Below are 13861 nucleotides of genomic sequence, written 5' to 3'. Positions count from 1 at the left end.
AAGAGGCACCTGCCTGAGGTTTGCCAAGGTGAGAGAGAAGCAGGAGGGCGGAGGGTCAGGTAGTGGCCTAGCCTGTTAATTTATTGTTAGTCTCACGCTCCAATGGGAGAGGCAGCTCTTCCATTGGAAGAGCTCCTGCCACCCTCACTTCCTTGCTGTTAGCTTCCTGAGATCCTCTCACTTCAGATTTGCTGAAAGTGAGGCTTTTCTTGGCCTTCACTTCCTCAGCCTTCAGGATGGTTTTGGAAATGTCTGACCCCTCCCTGTTTTCTGTTTCCCCGGATAGAACTCTAGTTGACACGGACACTTGCTGATTTGCTCATTCTCTGCTATCCCGAAAGTGAGGCTGTTTTCCCTGCCCAACAATGTAAACCAGTGATGACTCAGGATGTGTTCTAAATTTATAATAAAGCCTGTTTCTTGGTCTTTCCTACTCATCTTATGTACTCTTCTTGAAATCTCTTGCACCCCCTCCTTAAAAAAAAAAGTCAAGGAAACAAATGAAACACCATCATACTTAGTTAAATTTTTTCATTTATTAGAGCTTCTATTGTTGTTTTGGTGTCTGTCTTTACACTGGAATTGTGACAAAGGGCCATTAGTTTTACAGAAAGTGAAGAAAGGTAGGAAGGTTGCTTTAATTTCTCCCAAACCTGGCCAGAGGGAAAATTCACACATCCTTCAAGTTTATGAAACAGGCGTCGGATCTTTATTAAAATGGCCAGCAGAAGAAGGTCATCCCCGCTCACGTACTGGAGAACTGGAATCTCCTCAGGTTTTAACAACTGTTCAGCAAAGGGAAAGAGAAGGGAAGCTGAGGAGCCAGAGTGGGAAGGTGCCCGTGAACCCAAGGAGATGGGGAGGCTGGTGGCGGCACTAATTTGGGGTTGGATTCCCTTGAATCTAATTATCTATATACAGGGGTAGGGAGTTACTCTGACCTGGACGAGAAATGGGCTGCAATGCTGTGGAGTCTTGAGAGACTCAAGTAGGCCAAAGCAAACAGAATTTGGACACTTTCAAGTGCTTACAATTTATTCAAATAATTTGACCAGCATATACTGTGGGAGCACAAAGATGCTGAACCTAGTTCCTCCCTGGGAAACACCAAGTTGGGGAGAACATTGTGAGCGCTGGCCTGGGGGCTTGGAGGACACTGATGGCAGCCCTCCTCAGAGGAGGGCACACCCCAGCAGGGTTTTGAAGAAGGACTGGGATGACTACAACTCCTTCCCTTCTCCTAAAGGTGACCTCCCTCCAGGAGGCCTTTCCACATTAACCTTCCTTGGCCTCTGCTCTCTCCACTTTCTCACAGCTTTTGGTGATTCAGGCTGGTGTTCCTGTGCAGCTGCAGGGAAGGCGAAGGGGTCTGCTCCACAGCCTTGCACGAGGAGCATCCAGGCTGCAGCTCCCGGGGGTGACGGTTCAGTGGGCAGGCTAACCAGAAGCTAAACCACTACCCTCTGCAAGCTGAGTGACCACTTACCTGTAAAAGACACCAGAACTCACAGTACTGTTCTGCATTTTCACCCCTCCCCCGATGAAATGAAAGGAAGGAGGAGAGGAAGGGAGGGACAGAGAGAGGAATATGAGATTGGTGAGCAGCAAGAATTGATCAGCATTTTAAACTTCCTTTCAATTTAAAGTCTCATAAAATGATAAAACTTTTTAAAAGAACAAATCAATAATGGTTCTAGAAAATAGGAAAAACTTTCATCATCAGAAATAACCTTGAGGAATTCCTAAATATAAAAAAGCAGATGGGACCATATCCAGAGAGATAAATGACCAACTGAAACCACTAACCCAAAACACACCCTTTTTGAGCTCCAAGTCAACAGAAATGAGAAGTGGGAGGGACTCTGAGGTAAATGTGAGGATGTCAGTAGGGAGGTAGCCCTCGTCCTCTCCTCTGTGTTGAGCCCCACTTGGGGCTGAGAGCCTGGCATGGGACTAGCCTTCGACCCCTCAGTGGCACATGCCTCTTCTCCACAATTATCAGAAGCAAACTTCAGTGAGCAGAACATGCAGGAAAGCAGAGATTCTCAAACACAAAAAGAAATGCACACCAACAATCACCAAACACCTGAGGAAATTTGAGGCCATGACAGAGAGGCACCAGGTTTACCTGTCAGAGATGCTTGTATTCAAGGACACAATTAGGAGCCAGAGGGAGATTATATAAGAAAATATTGGCTATTGAGAGTATTGTTAAGGAAAAGAAATAACTAGAGAACCTGGAAATTAATTCTATTCATATAAAAAAGATAGTTAACAGTTTTAGAGTAACCATTAAAATAGAATGTATTAAAAGATTGTTTCTGCCCTGACCAGTTTGGCTCAGTGGATAGAGCATTGGCCTATGGACTGAAAGGTCCCAGGTTTGATTCTGGTCAAGGACAGGTACCTTGGGCATGTTTCTCTCTTATCAATGTTTCTAGTTCTCTGTCCCTCTTTCTTCCTCTCTGTAAAAAAAAAAAAAAAAAAAAAAAAAAAAAAAAAAAAAAAATCAATAAAATATATTTTTTAAAAAGATTGGTTCTGTTAGGTTAAGGAAAGCAACAAAATCCTTCTTGATGTTGTTTACAAAAGACACATCCACCTCAAAATTAGATAAAAAGGTTTGAAAGTCCAAGGATGGAAACAATGCACCTAGCAGATGCTAACTAAAGAAAGCAGGTGTAGCAATTTAACATCACCTAGCAGATGCTAACTAAAGAAAGCAGGTGTAGCAATTTAACATCAGATGGAATAGTGTTTAAGCCAAAGACCACTAAGAGAGAAATTGCATATAATACACCTTGATATTAAAATATGTAAAATCAAAAAACAAAAAACAACAACCCTCCAACACCCCTCACTGATATGCTGAGTCAGATAATGATCATAGCTGAAGAGCAAATAAGTGAGGTGGAAGCTGGCACAGGGGTAAGGGGCACAACTCACCAGGAAGATTGTCAACATCTTTAATTTCATAATATAGAGTTTCAAGATATATAAAGAAAAATTTGGTAGAAATAGTAGGAAAAATATGCTCTGTGTGGCTCAGCTGGTTGGGCATTGTCCCATGCAAAAAGAGTTTTCTGGTTCAATTCCAGGTCAGGGCACATGGTTTCAGGCTCAATCCCTGGTAACATCATTGATGGAACCATTAATGATGAGAGAATCATTGATTGGCTGCCTCCTGCATGCCCCCTACTGGGGATGGTGCCTGCAACCTGGGCATGTGCCCTTGACTGGGACTGAATCTGGAACTTTTCAGGCCAAAGTAGAGCACTACATATTAGAACTTGTGGCAGAGGGGCCAAAGAGGCATTCAGAGTGCCAGGGTGGAGATGGGGATGTGGTGCTGTTGATTAGATGGGATGGGTCAGAAATCTGAAGGAAGTGAGGCAGCAGCTATGTGCTAAATGTGGGAGCAACATTTTAGGCTGAAGGAATAGTAAGTGCAAAAGCTCTGTGGCAGGTACATGCCTGAGATTATCTAGGAACAGCAAAAAGGAGCAGGTGATGATAAGAGGGCATATTGAAATAAAAAATCCAGGTCAGGTACAGTATTTTATAGGACCTTGGCTTACTCTGAATAAGATTAGAAGCCACTGGATAGTTTTGGCCAGACTTATGTTTTCAAAGTATCACTCCAATTATTATGTTGGAATAGACTTATGAAGACCTGAAGCAGGGAGATTTATTAGAAGGCTACTATAATAATCGATGCAAGAGACAGATTAGATATGAGAGGCAGACATGAGAGATAGATTGGAGGATGTGAGAAGTCTTAGAGTCTGGACATAGGATTTATAGGACTAGCAGACAATAGAAGTGGGGCTATGAAACAGAAAGGAGGGTAACTAGTTCAAAGTCTTCAAAGTCTTTGGCCTGAATGAATTGGCCTTTTTTTTTTTTTTTTTTAAATGGGGAAGATGAAGGGTGGAGTGAGCTTTCAAGTCTAATTTTTGTAAGTAAAGTAATGTTCTCTTAGGTACCAAATAGAGGTGCAGGTTTGGAATCAGAGATTTGTAAATGTCAAGTTCATGGCAATCTCCCCTGTAGACAAAACAAAAGGGCTATCAGCATGTAGAGATATGTAAGGATAGAAGACTTAAAGACATCAAGAGAAGCCCAAGGAAAATCCTGGAAGCTCTCAATATTTGGGGGGAAAAGAAGTGAAGAAAGCCAACAAAGAAAATGAGAAGGAAGCAAAATCAAGGGAGAGTAGTGACCTGGAAGCAGTGGAGGACAAAGTGAGCAACAGTGTGTGAATTGCTAAGAGGTCATTAGATTTAGCATAGGAAATCTCATAGAGTACATAGGAAATATTATAAATAATATTTAAAAATAAAATTGACAAATATGCTGGGAAATGCAGACATGAAAAAACCTTTAGTATTTATTAATTGGAAGACAAAAATAAATAGCCCTAACAATATAATCTGTATAGTTTAATTCAATTTTTATTTTAAAAAGATGTATGTATATATCGAGCCAAGATGGCAGATGATGGGATGGCAGGCTGCAAGATACTGTGTGAGTCAGAGAGTAAAAGGAAAGTGCATAGACATGCAGGGAGTGTCTGTATTTTGAGTGAGGGACAGTTATATTCCACAGGACTGTTGGGGACTGACAAACCAGGCTTCCCTGGCTGGGCAACCTCTACTACTGCTAAAATCTCTCCCAGAGCATCGAGCTCTGCCACAGAGACTGTACCATCTTAAAGGAGAGAGCAACTGAGATCAGAAGACCAGCCTTAGCTTCAACAGGGGAGACCTCAGACATCTCCCAGGATCCTATAACCACAATACCCAGGGACCAATTGCCTCAGATGTGAACCCACAACACTGAGATTTCAGCCTCCCTGGCCATGGGCACCTAAAAAGTTTGTCCAGGGGGAGACAAGGTGGTGCCCAAATATGCAGATGGGTCCTGCAGAGTAGATAGAAGGAACAGCTGAATGGAATAATAACTAGCCAGAATTGGTGAATTAAACACAGCTGGTGAGACAATCAGTGGACAGAAAGGTCAGAGATTGCCTAGAGAGATTCAATGCAGAATAGAGAGAGCTACATAACCAGACACCCTGAGAGGAGTGAACACGGGGAGACAAAGAAACAGCCCCCATATAAAAGAAAAGAGGAATCACTGAAAAAGGAAGTAAACAAAATGGAGGCAAGCAATATGTCAGAGGAAAAATTCAGAGCAATGGTAATAAGGATGGAAAACAAATTCAACAATATGTGTAAGAACCAAGAGGAAATGAAGAACCAAGAAGAAATGAAGAATGATATCATCACAATAAAGAATCCAATAGAAAGCATCAACAGTAGACAAAAAGAAGTAGAGGACCGCATCAGTGAGCTAGAAGACAAGGTAGAAAAAAATACCCTAGCAGAGCAGCAACTGGGAAAAAAAAAATACATAAAAGACAGGAGAGTCTAAGGGAACTTTGGGAAGACATAAATGAAACATCTGAATGATAGGGATACCAGAGGGAGAGAAAACTGAGCAATGATTAGAACACCTGTTTGAAGAAATAATGACAGAAACTTCCCTGATATTGGAAAGAAAAAACTTACACAAGTCCAAGAAGCTAACAGAGTCCCAAACAAGATGAACTCAAAAAAGCTGATACCAACTCACATTATAATTAAATTGACAAACACCAACAACAAAGCAAGAATCTTAAAGGCTGCCAGGGAGATATAAAAGTACCTACAAGGGATCTCCCATCTGACTATTGACTGATTTCTATACAAAAACACATAAGGCCAGAAGGGAATGAAATGAAATATATGAAGTCATGCAATGCAAGGGTCTGAATCCAAGAAAACTGTACCCAGCAAGGCTATCAAGTTGTGGGTGAAAGCAGTAGTTTCACAAACAAAAAAGGACAAAAAGAGTTTATGACCACCAAACCAGCAATGCAAGAAATCCCAGAGTCAGCTGTAAAAAGAAGAAATAGGAAGGGAAGAAGGAACACAGACATAAAGAATAAAAATGGCAACAAACAAGTATCTATCAATAATAACTTTAAATGTAAATGGATTAAATGCTCCAATCAATAGACATAGGGTAGCTGAATGGATAAGAAAACATGACCCATATATCTGCTGTCTCCAGAAAACCCACTTCAGAACAAAGGACTCACACAGACTGATGGTGAAGGGATGAAAAAAGGTTTTTTAGTTAAATGGAAATGAAAAAAAAAATGGGGTAGCAATACTTATATCTGACAAATTATATCTCAAAATGAAAGCTATAATAAGTGATAAGGAAGGTCACTTCATAATACTAAAGGGAGCAATTCAACAAAAGATATAATTCTAGTTTTGTTTATATATGTTTATATATGCACCCAAAGCAGGAGCACCCAAATACATTAAAAAACAACTTCTGGAGGATATCAAGGGAGAGATTGACAGGGGAGAGAGCGATATAGTCATAGTAGGGGATTCTAATACCCCACGAACACCTCTGGATAAATCCTCAAAACTAAAAGTCAGCAAAGAAATAGCAATCCTAAATGACTCACTAGATCAGATCTAATTAATTGACATCTTCAGAAAATTCCACCTCAAAGCCACAGAATATACATTCCTCTCAAGTGTACATGAGACATTTTCAAAGGTAGACCACATATTGGGACGCAGACAAAGTCTCTTCAAATTTAAGAAGATATAAATCATATCAAGCATCTTCTCAGATCACAATGGCATAAAATTGGAAATCAACTACAATAAAAACAATGGAAAAATTAAACACCTGGGGACTAAACAGCATGCTATTAAACAACGACTGGGTTACCAATGAGATCAAAGAAGAAATAAAAAGCATCAAGGCAACACATGACAATGAAAACACAATAATCCAAAATCTATGGGACACAATAAAAGAGGGAAGTTCATAGCTCTTCAGGCCTACCTCAAAAAAACAAGGAAAAATGATAATAAATTATCTAACCATACAACTCAAAGTGTTAGAAAGAGAGTAACAAGAAAAACCCAGTGTAAGCGGAAGGAAGGAAATAATAAAGAATAGAGCAAAAATAAGTGAGTCCAAAGAACAATACAAAAGATCAACAAAACCAAAAGCTGGTTCTTTCAAAGGAAAAACAAGATTGATGAACCTCTATCCATGCTCACCAAGAAGCAAAGAGAGAGGACCCAAATAAAATCAGAAATGAAAGAGGTGAAGTAAAAACTGATCCCACAGAAATACAAATGATTATAAAAAAAAATACTATGAACAACTCTACTCCAACAAAATGTACAACCTAGATGAAATGGACTTATTCTTAGAAAAATACAAGCTCCCAAAACTCAATCAGGAAGAATAAAAAAACCTGAATAGACCAGTAACTACTAATAAATAAATTGAAGCAGTTATCAAAAATCTTCCAGTAAACAAAAGCCCTGATCTGGATGGCTTTACAGGGGAGTTCTACCAAGCATTCAGAGAACTAAAACCTATTCTCCTCAGAACATTCAAAAAAATTCAAGAGGAAGGCATACTTCCAAGCTCTTTCTATGAAACCAGCATTACCCTAATCCCAGATAAAGACATCACATACAAAAAAAGGGAACTACAGGTCAATATCCTTGATGAACATAGATGCTAAAATCCTCAAATAAATTCTAGCAAATCAGATTCAGTATTAAACTAGAAAGATCATACATCATGATGAAGTGGAATTTATTCCAGAGATGCAAGGATAGTAGAATATCAGCAAATCAATAAATGTGATATAATACATCACAGAAAACAAATTGAGAGACAAAAATCACATAATCGGCCGAAACCGGTTTGGCTCAGTGGATAGAGCATCGGACTGCGGACTGAAAGGTCCCGGGTTCGATTCCGGTCAAGGGCATGTACCTTGGTTGCGGGCACATCCCCAGTAGGGGGTGTGCAAGAGGCAGCTGATCGATGATTCTCTCTCATCGATGTTTCTAACTCTCTATCCCTCTCTCTTCCTCTCTGTAAAAAATCAATAAAATATATCTTAAAAAAAAAAATAATCACATAATCGCCGAAACTGGTTTGGCTCAGTGGATAGAGCGTTGGCATGCGACTGAAAGGTCCTGGTTTCGATTCCGGTTAGGGGAATGTTCCTCGGTTGTGGGCACATCTCCAGTGGGGGGTGTGCAGAAGGCAGTTGATGGATGTTTCTCTCTCATTGATGTTTCTAACTCTCTCTTCCTCTCTGTGAAAAATCAATAAAATATATATTTAAAAAAATCACATAATCATATCAATTCATACAGACAAAGCATTTGACAAAATCTAACACGCTTTCTTGATAAAAATTCTCAGGAAAGTGAGAATAGAGGGATCATACCTCAACATAATAAAAGCCTTATATGACAGACTTACAGCCAATATCATATTCAATGGGCAGAAAATAAACTCTCATTTCCCCTAAGAACGGGAACAAGACAGGGATGCCCACCTTCACGACTCCTGTTCGATATAGTACTCTAAGTGCTAGCCATAGTGATCAAACAAGAAAAAAAAATAAAAGGCACCCTCATTGGAAAAGAAGAAGTAAAACTCTCCTTATTTGCAGATGACATGATACTATACATAGAAAAAAAGACTCTATAAAAAAAAAACTACTAGATCTAATAAATGAATTTGGCAATGTACCAGGATACAAAATTTACACCCAGAAATCTGTGGCCTTTTATACACCAATAATGAACTCACAGAAAGCGAAACTAAAAAAACAATCCCATTTATCTTTGCAACAAAAAAATTAAGATACCTAGGAATAAACTTAAGTAATGAGGTAAAAGAGCTGTTCTTGGAAAACTACAGGACATCAAAAAAAGAGATAGATGAAGACATAGACAAATAGAAGAACATACCATGTTTATGGATTGGTAGAATCAGCATCATTAAAATGTCCATACTTCCCCAAAACAATCTATAGATTCAATGCAATCCCCATTAAAATACTAAGGGCATATTTCAAAGAGCTAGAACAAACTCTCCAAAAATTCATCTGGAATAAAAAAAAGACCCCAAATACCCACAGCAATCCTGAGAAAGAAGAATAAAGTTGGCAGGATTACAATACCAGATATCAAGCTATATTACAAAGCCATGGTTTTCAAAACTGCCTGGTACTGAAACAAGAACAGATATATGGACCAATGGAATTGAACATAGAACCCAGAAATTGACCCAAGCCATTATGCTCAATTAATATTCGACAAAAAAAGACAAGAGCATACAATGGAGTCAAGACATTCTTTTCAATAAATGGTACTAGGGAATTCAGTCAGATACATGCAAAAAAAAATGAAACTAGATTATCAACTTATACCATACACAAAACACACTCAAAATGGCTAAAGGACTAAACTGTAATAAGGGAAATCATAATAATCCTACAAGACTCCATAGGCAGCAAAATAGCAGACATATGTAGTAACAATATCTTTACCGACAGAGCTCCTAGGGCAATGGAGACTAAGGAGAAAATAAACAAATGGGACTACATCTAAATAAAAAAGCTTCTGCACAGCAAAAGAAACTATCAACACAACAACAAGAAAGCCCACTGTATGGGAGAACATATTTGCCAATGCTATTTCAGATAAGGGTTTAATCTCTAAAATTAACAGAGAACTCATATAACTTAACCAAAGGAAGAGAAACGATCCAATAAAAAAGAATGGGCAAATGACCTAACTAGACACTTTTTGAAAGAGGTTGTACAGAAGGCTGAGAGACATATGAAAACATGCTCAAAAATCACTAATCATCTGAGAGATTCAAGTCAAAATAACAACGAGATACCATATCAAACCTATCAAAATGTATGTTATCAACAAACGACAAGTGCTGGTGAGAATGTGGAGAATAAGGAACCCTCGTGCACTGCTGGTGGGAATGCCGAATGGTGCAGCCACTGTGGAGATCAGTATGGAGTTTCCTCCAAAAGTTAACGATGGAACTCCCATTTGACCCAGTAATCCCACTTCTAGGAATATATCCCAATAAATCAGAAACACCAATCAGAGAGGATATATGGGCCCCTATGTTTATAGCAGCACAATTTATAATAGCTAAGATACAATTAAAGATATAACCTATAATTGGCATATAGGTTGTTTGGAAACAACCTATATGCCAATCATCAGATGAGTGGATTAAAAAACTGGTACATCTACACAAAAAAATACTATGCTGTGGTAAAAAGAAAAAAAGAAAAGAAAAAGGAGTTCTTATCATTTGCAACAGCATGGGTGGAACTGGAGAGCATTAGGCCAAGCGAAATAAGCTAGTCAGAGAAAGATAAATATCACATGATCTCACTTTTATGTGGGATATAATGATCCACATAATATGATGAACAAAACAGATCCAGGGACAAATGGCAGAGGAGGTGGGGAGGGGCGTTTAGAGCAACCAAAGGGCTTGTATGCATGCATATTAGCATAGCCAATAGACACAGACACTGGAGCAGCGTGGACTTGCCTGGGGTGGGAATGGCTGGGTAGTGGGGGGGTCAATCAGGGAAAAAGGAGACATATGTAACACTTATCATCATAATAAAGAGCTAATATGCCAATGGTCGGGATGCGGTAACGTGTAACAACCTATCACTGGAGGCTGCCTGTGCCTGCGCAGGGGGTGTTGCTCCGGAGATGGGGTGGAGGTGGGGAGGTGCCCGGAGGAGGCGGGACCATCCCACGCTGGGGAGGGCAAGGTTGAGATCCCTTAGCGCCCCGCTCAACAGCCCTTCTCACCCTCCACTCGCACTCAGAGCGACCCACCACCCACCTGCAGGGGAAGGAGCAGCAGGCATGAGGCGTCCACACTCTCCTCTGGTGCCATGACTTGCTCTGGACATGGGGCAGAAGTGGGATGTGCCGGAGAAGGTGGGACCAGCCCAAGGCAACCAGAGGGAGTGAGGGCGGGGCTTGAAGTGGCCAGAGAAGGCCGGAGGGTTCGGGGCTGGGCCAGGCATGCTGGAGCCCTGCTTGGAGAGGTTCAGGTGTCCAGGCAGGGCGGCCAGTGTATGGGCAGGACTACACAATTTCATGCGCTGGGCTCCTAGTACATGTATCAAAGATGTATGTAAGTTATTTGTAAATGCATAGAGAAGAGAAATACACACCAAATTTTTGGGTTATGATTACCTTTGGGGAAGGGATTAGAATGGAAGAAAAAATAAAAAGAAAATCTAATTTTTAAACTTTGTATATTTCTATATTATTTGAATCTTCAAATATGAGAATGTATTCACATGTTCCATTTGTATTTTTAAAAAATCCAAAGAAGGGCTGATCATGAGGACAAGAAAAGTAAAAACTTTAACACCAAATTTTTTCTTTTGCATCAGTGACTGTTTTTCTGATTAAAATTCATTTCTACAGAGGGAGAGGAGAGTGAGCACATTTTGCACATATTTTATAAATATACTAGAGGCCCAGTGCACGGAAGGGGGGGTATCCCTCATCCTGGCCTGTGCCCTCTCACAGTCAGGGACCCGTCGCTCCTTACTGCCTGCCTGCTTGCTGCTCCTTAGTGCTGCTGCAAAGGCTCCTGCCACCGCCACTGCACTTGCCAGCCTTGAGCCGGCTTCTGGCTGAGCGGCGCTTCCTGACCACCAGGGGGCAGCTCCTATATTGAGTGTCTGCCCTTGGTGGTCAGTTCATAGCGACCAGTCATTCCACCATTCTGTTGATTTGCATAGTAGCGTTTTATTATGTAGGATTGTATCAAATGTACAAGGCTATATTGTAAATTTCTATGTCTGGAACCTGAATAGCTGCTTGCAGTAGCCAGACTGGTTATATGCAGTTAGGATAATTGAGAGCAATTGTAGATGCTTTCTTTATGTTGTCTGAATCTGAAGTCCCCCTTCTGTTTGTGTTTATGAGATATTCCTGCTTGGGCTGAATTTTGAGGTCATACTCCACTTAACTAAAAGTATAACCTTTAGAGGTTGAAGACACCTTAGAAGTTGGAGCAGTCTCTTCCTTTAATAATTGATGAAACAAAGGTCAGAGTTGAAGCAGTCTCTTCCTTTAATAATTGATGAAACAAAGCCATACAGTATATATGCTACATAAGTACATAGACACACAGATCTGTATCTATTTCTACACCTGTGTATATATTTCAGCTTTATTGAAGTATAAATATTAAATTCTACATCTATCTTGAGCTGTCAGTGGCTGTTGCCAAGCACCTTGCATAGTACTTTACATTCTTATTGAATCTTCACCACAATTGATATGGTAGGAATTTATTCCCATTTTATAGATGAGGTGTGAAGGGCAGATCCATGAACTAGATGTTGGCTAGACAGAAACTGCTTCCCCTAAACCCTCTGGCAGTGACTGTAACAGACACTTTCCTTCTGACATAAACAGTATCTCTGCCATAAGCCCCATGGTGTGCAGGTTCTGGCATGACCCTTGTCTTTGACCTGGGCACACATGTAAGGCATTTTCCTTTACCTGGGATGGGTATAGGACCAGTGCCCCATCCCTCCTGCCTTGTTCTGTTAGTTCTTTGGTGCCTGTCAAGCAGTGTGGAGGACACCCGCTTCATCTGCCCAATATGTAAGTTTCCTTTAATAAATCATTAATTGCCTCTTTCTTCAGCCCCTCCCTGCCCATCATTCAAGAAGGTAGATTTCTAGTCTTGGGGCTTTCCCCTAGGTCTGGGGAACGGAAGCTCAAGTTTACCCACTTAGCTAAATGGCAGAGTTGAGGTTTGAAACTACATCAAATGTAATCTGAAGTCCATGTTCTTAGCCATTGAACTGCATTGCCAGTTTCTGAGAGTGCCTCTGGGCCATGCCCTGGGTGGGTAGAGGAATCAGTATAACAGAGACTCTGTAATTCAGGATCTCCCATCCCATTGGAAGGGCAGCCATGAGGGCAATTAAAGGGGCATGGTTCAGCAAGCACAGAGACAGAGGTGAGTACAGCCCGGAGAAGAACATGACAGCCTCACTCAGCAGAGGGCTAGGCAGTATGAAAGTATCTCCAAGGAAAAAGGGCTGATGCTTGGTCTTGAACATTGTTAGAATCCAGGTCTCCTGACTTAGCTCAGGGCTTTCTACTAGAGCACAGAGAGAAGCAAATGCAATCCTAAAACCAAACCCCAAACCAGCACTATGCACTCACAGAGGAAACAGTCAGTAAATGTTGCCTGGATCCAAGTCTGAACTAGAAGCAATTTCTGAAGATGAAGAAACAATTAATAAGACTCCCCCAACTCCATCTGAAACTTTCACTCCTTATTTTTTCATTGAATTTCAAAATTCTTAGTGAACAATAGATTACACACAAGTATAACCCTCCTATATAATAAAAAGCTAATATGCAAATTGCCCTTTGACCAGGAGTTCAACCAGGGGGTAGGGCTGGCCTACCAACTGCCCGAAGTCCCTCCCTCTCAATTGGGGCAGGCTGGCCAGACTCCACCCATGCACGAATTCATGCACTGGGCCTCTAGTTTATCAATAATAACACTAACAAGAGTTATTTCACTCTTACTATTTAACTATTTTAAAAAATGTACTTACCTGCACTTTAGTTCCAACACTGATTCTTGCCTGCTGTCCCATTGCTAGGAAAGTGATTGAAATCTTGTCTTGTTCTAAGATGCGAATTCCAACATAATGGTTCAAAGCCAGAAAGACAGGTTTAAAAGAAACAATGGGCAAGGAAGTGACAGTGCTTGACCAATTCCAAGCTCTTATTCTATTGCCAGCTTCATCTGAATATTGACCTCCAAGGATATTGATGTAAACCCTGGGCAGAAAGGAAATTAATAATCACAAACAGAAACATTATAATTCAACTCTGAAATTTGACCTGACATTTGCAAACTGAGG

The 13861-nt window shown here is 40.5% G+C and overlaps 1 protein-coding gene across 1 annotated transcript in view; it reads right to left on the bottom strand.

The window, feature by feature from the left end:
* The window catches only part of ERICH6 (glutamate rich 6), a 65755-nt gene that overhangs the window by 10336 nt on the left and 41558 nt on the right, over nucleotides 1-13861 (bottom strand). The window contains exon 11 of the mRNA XM_084875951.1: nucleotides 13550-13778. Within this exon, the coding sequence (XP_084732077.1) occupies nucleotides 13550-13778 (229 nt within the window). The remainder of the gene's footprint in view (nucleotides 1-13549; nucleotides 13779-13861) is intronic.

Source organism: Pipistrellus hanaki (assembly GCF_964339955.1).
Source record: "Pipistrellus hanaki genome assembly, chromosome: 2".
Taxonomy (NCBI): Eukaryota; Metazoa; Chordata; class Mammalia; order Chiroptera; family Vespertilionidae; genus Pipistrellus; species Pipistrellus hanaki.
The sequence above is the reverse complement of the archived record's forward strand: the minus strand, read 5'-3'. Positions and strand labels throughout refer to the sequence as shown.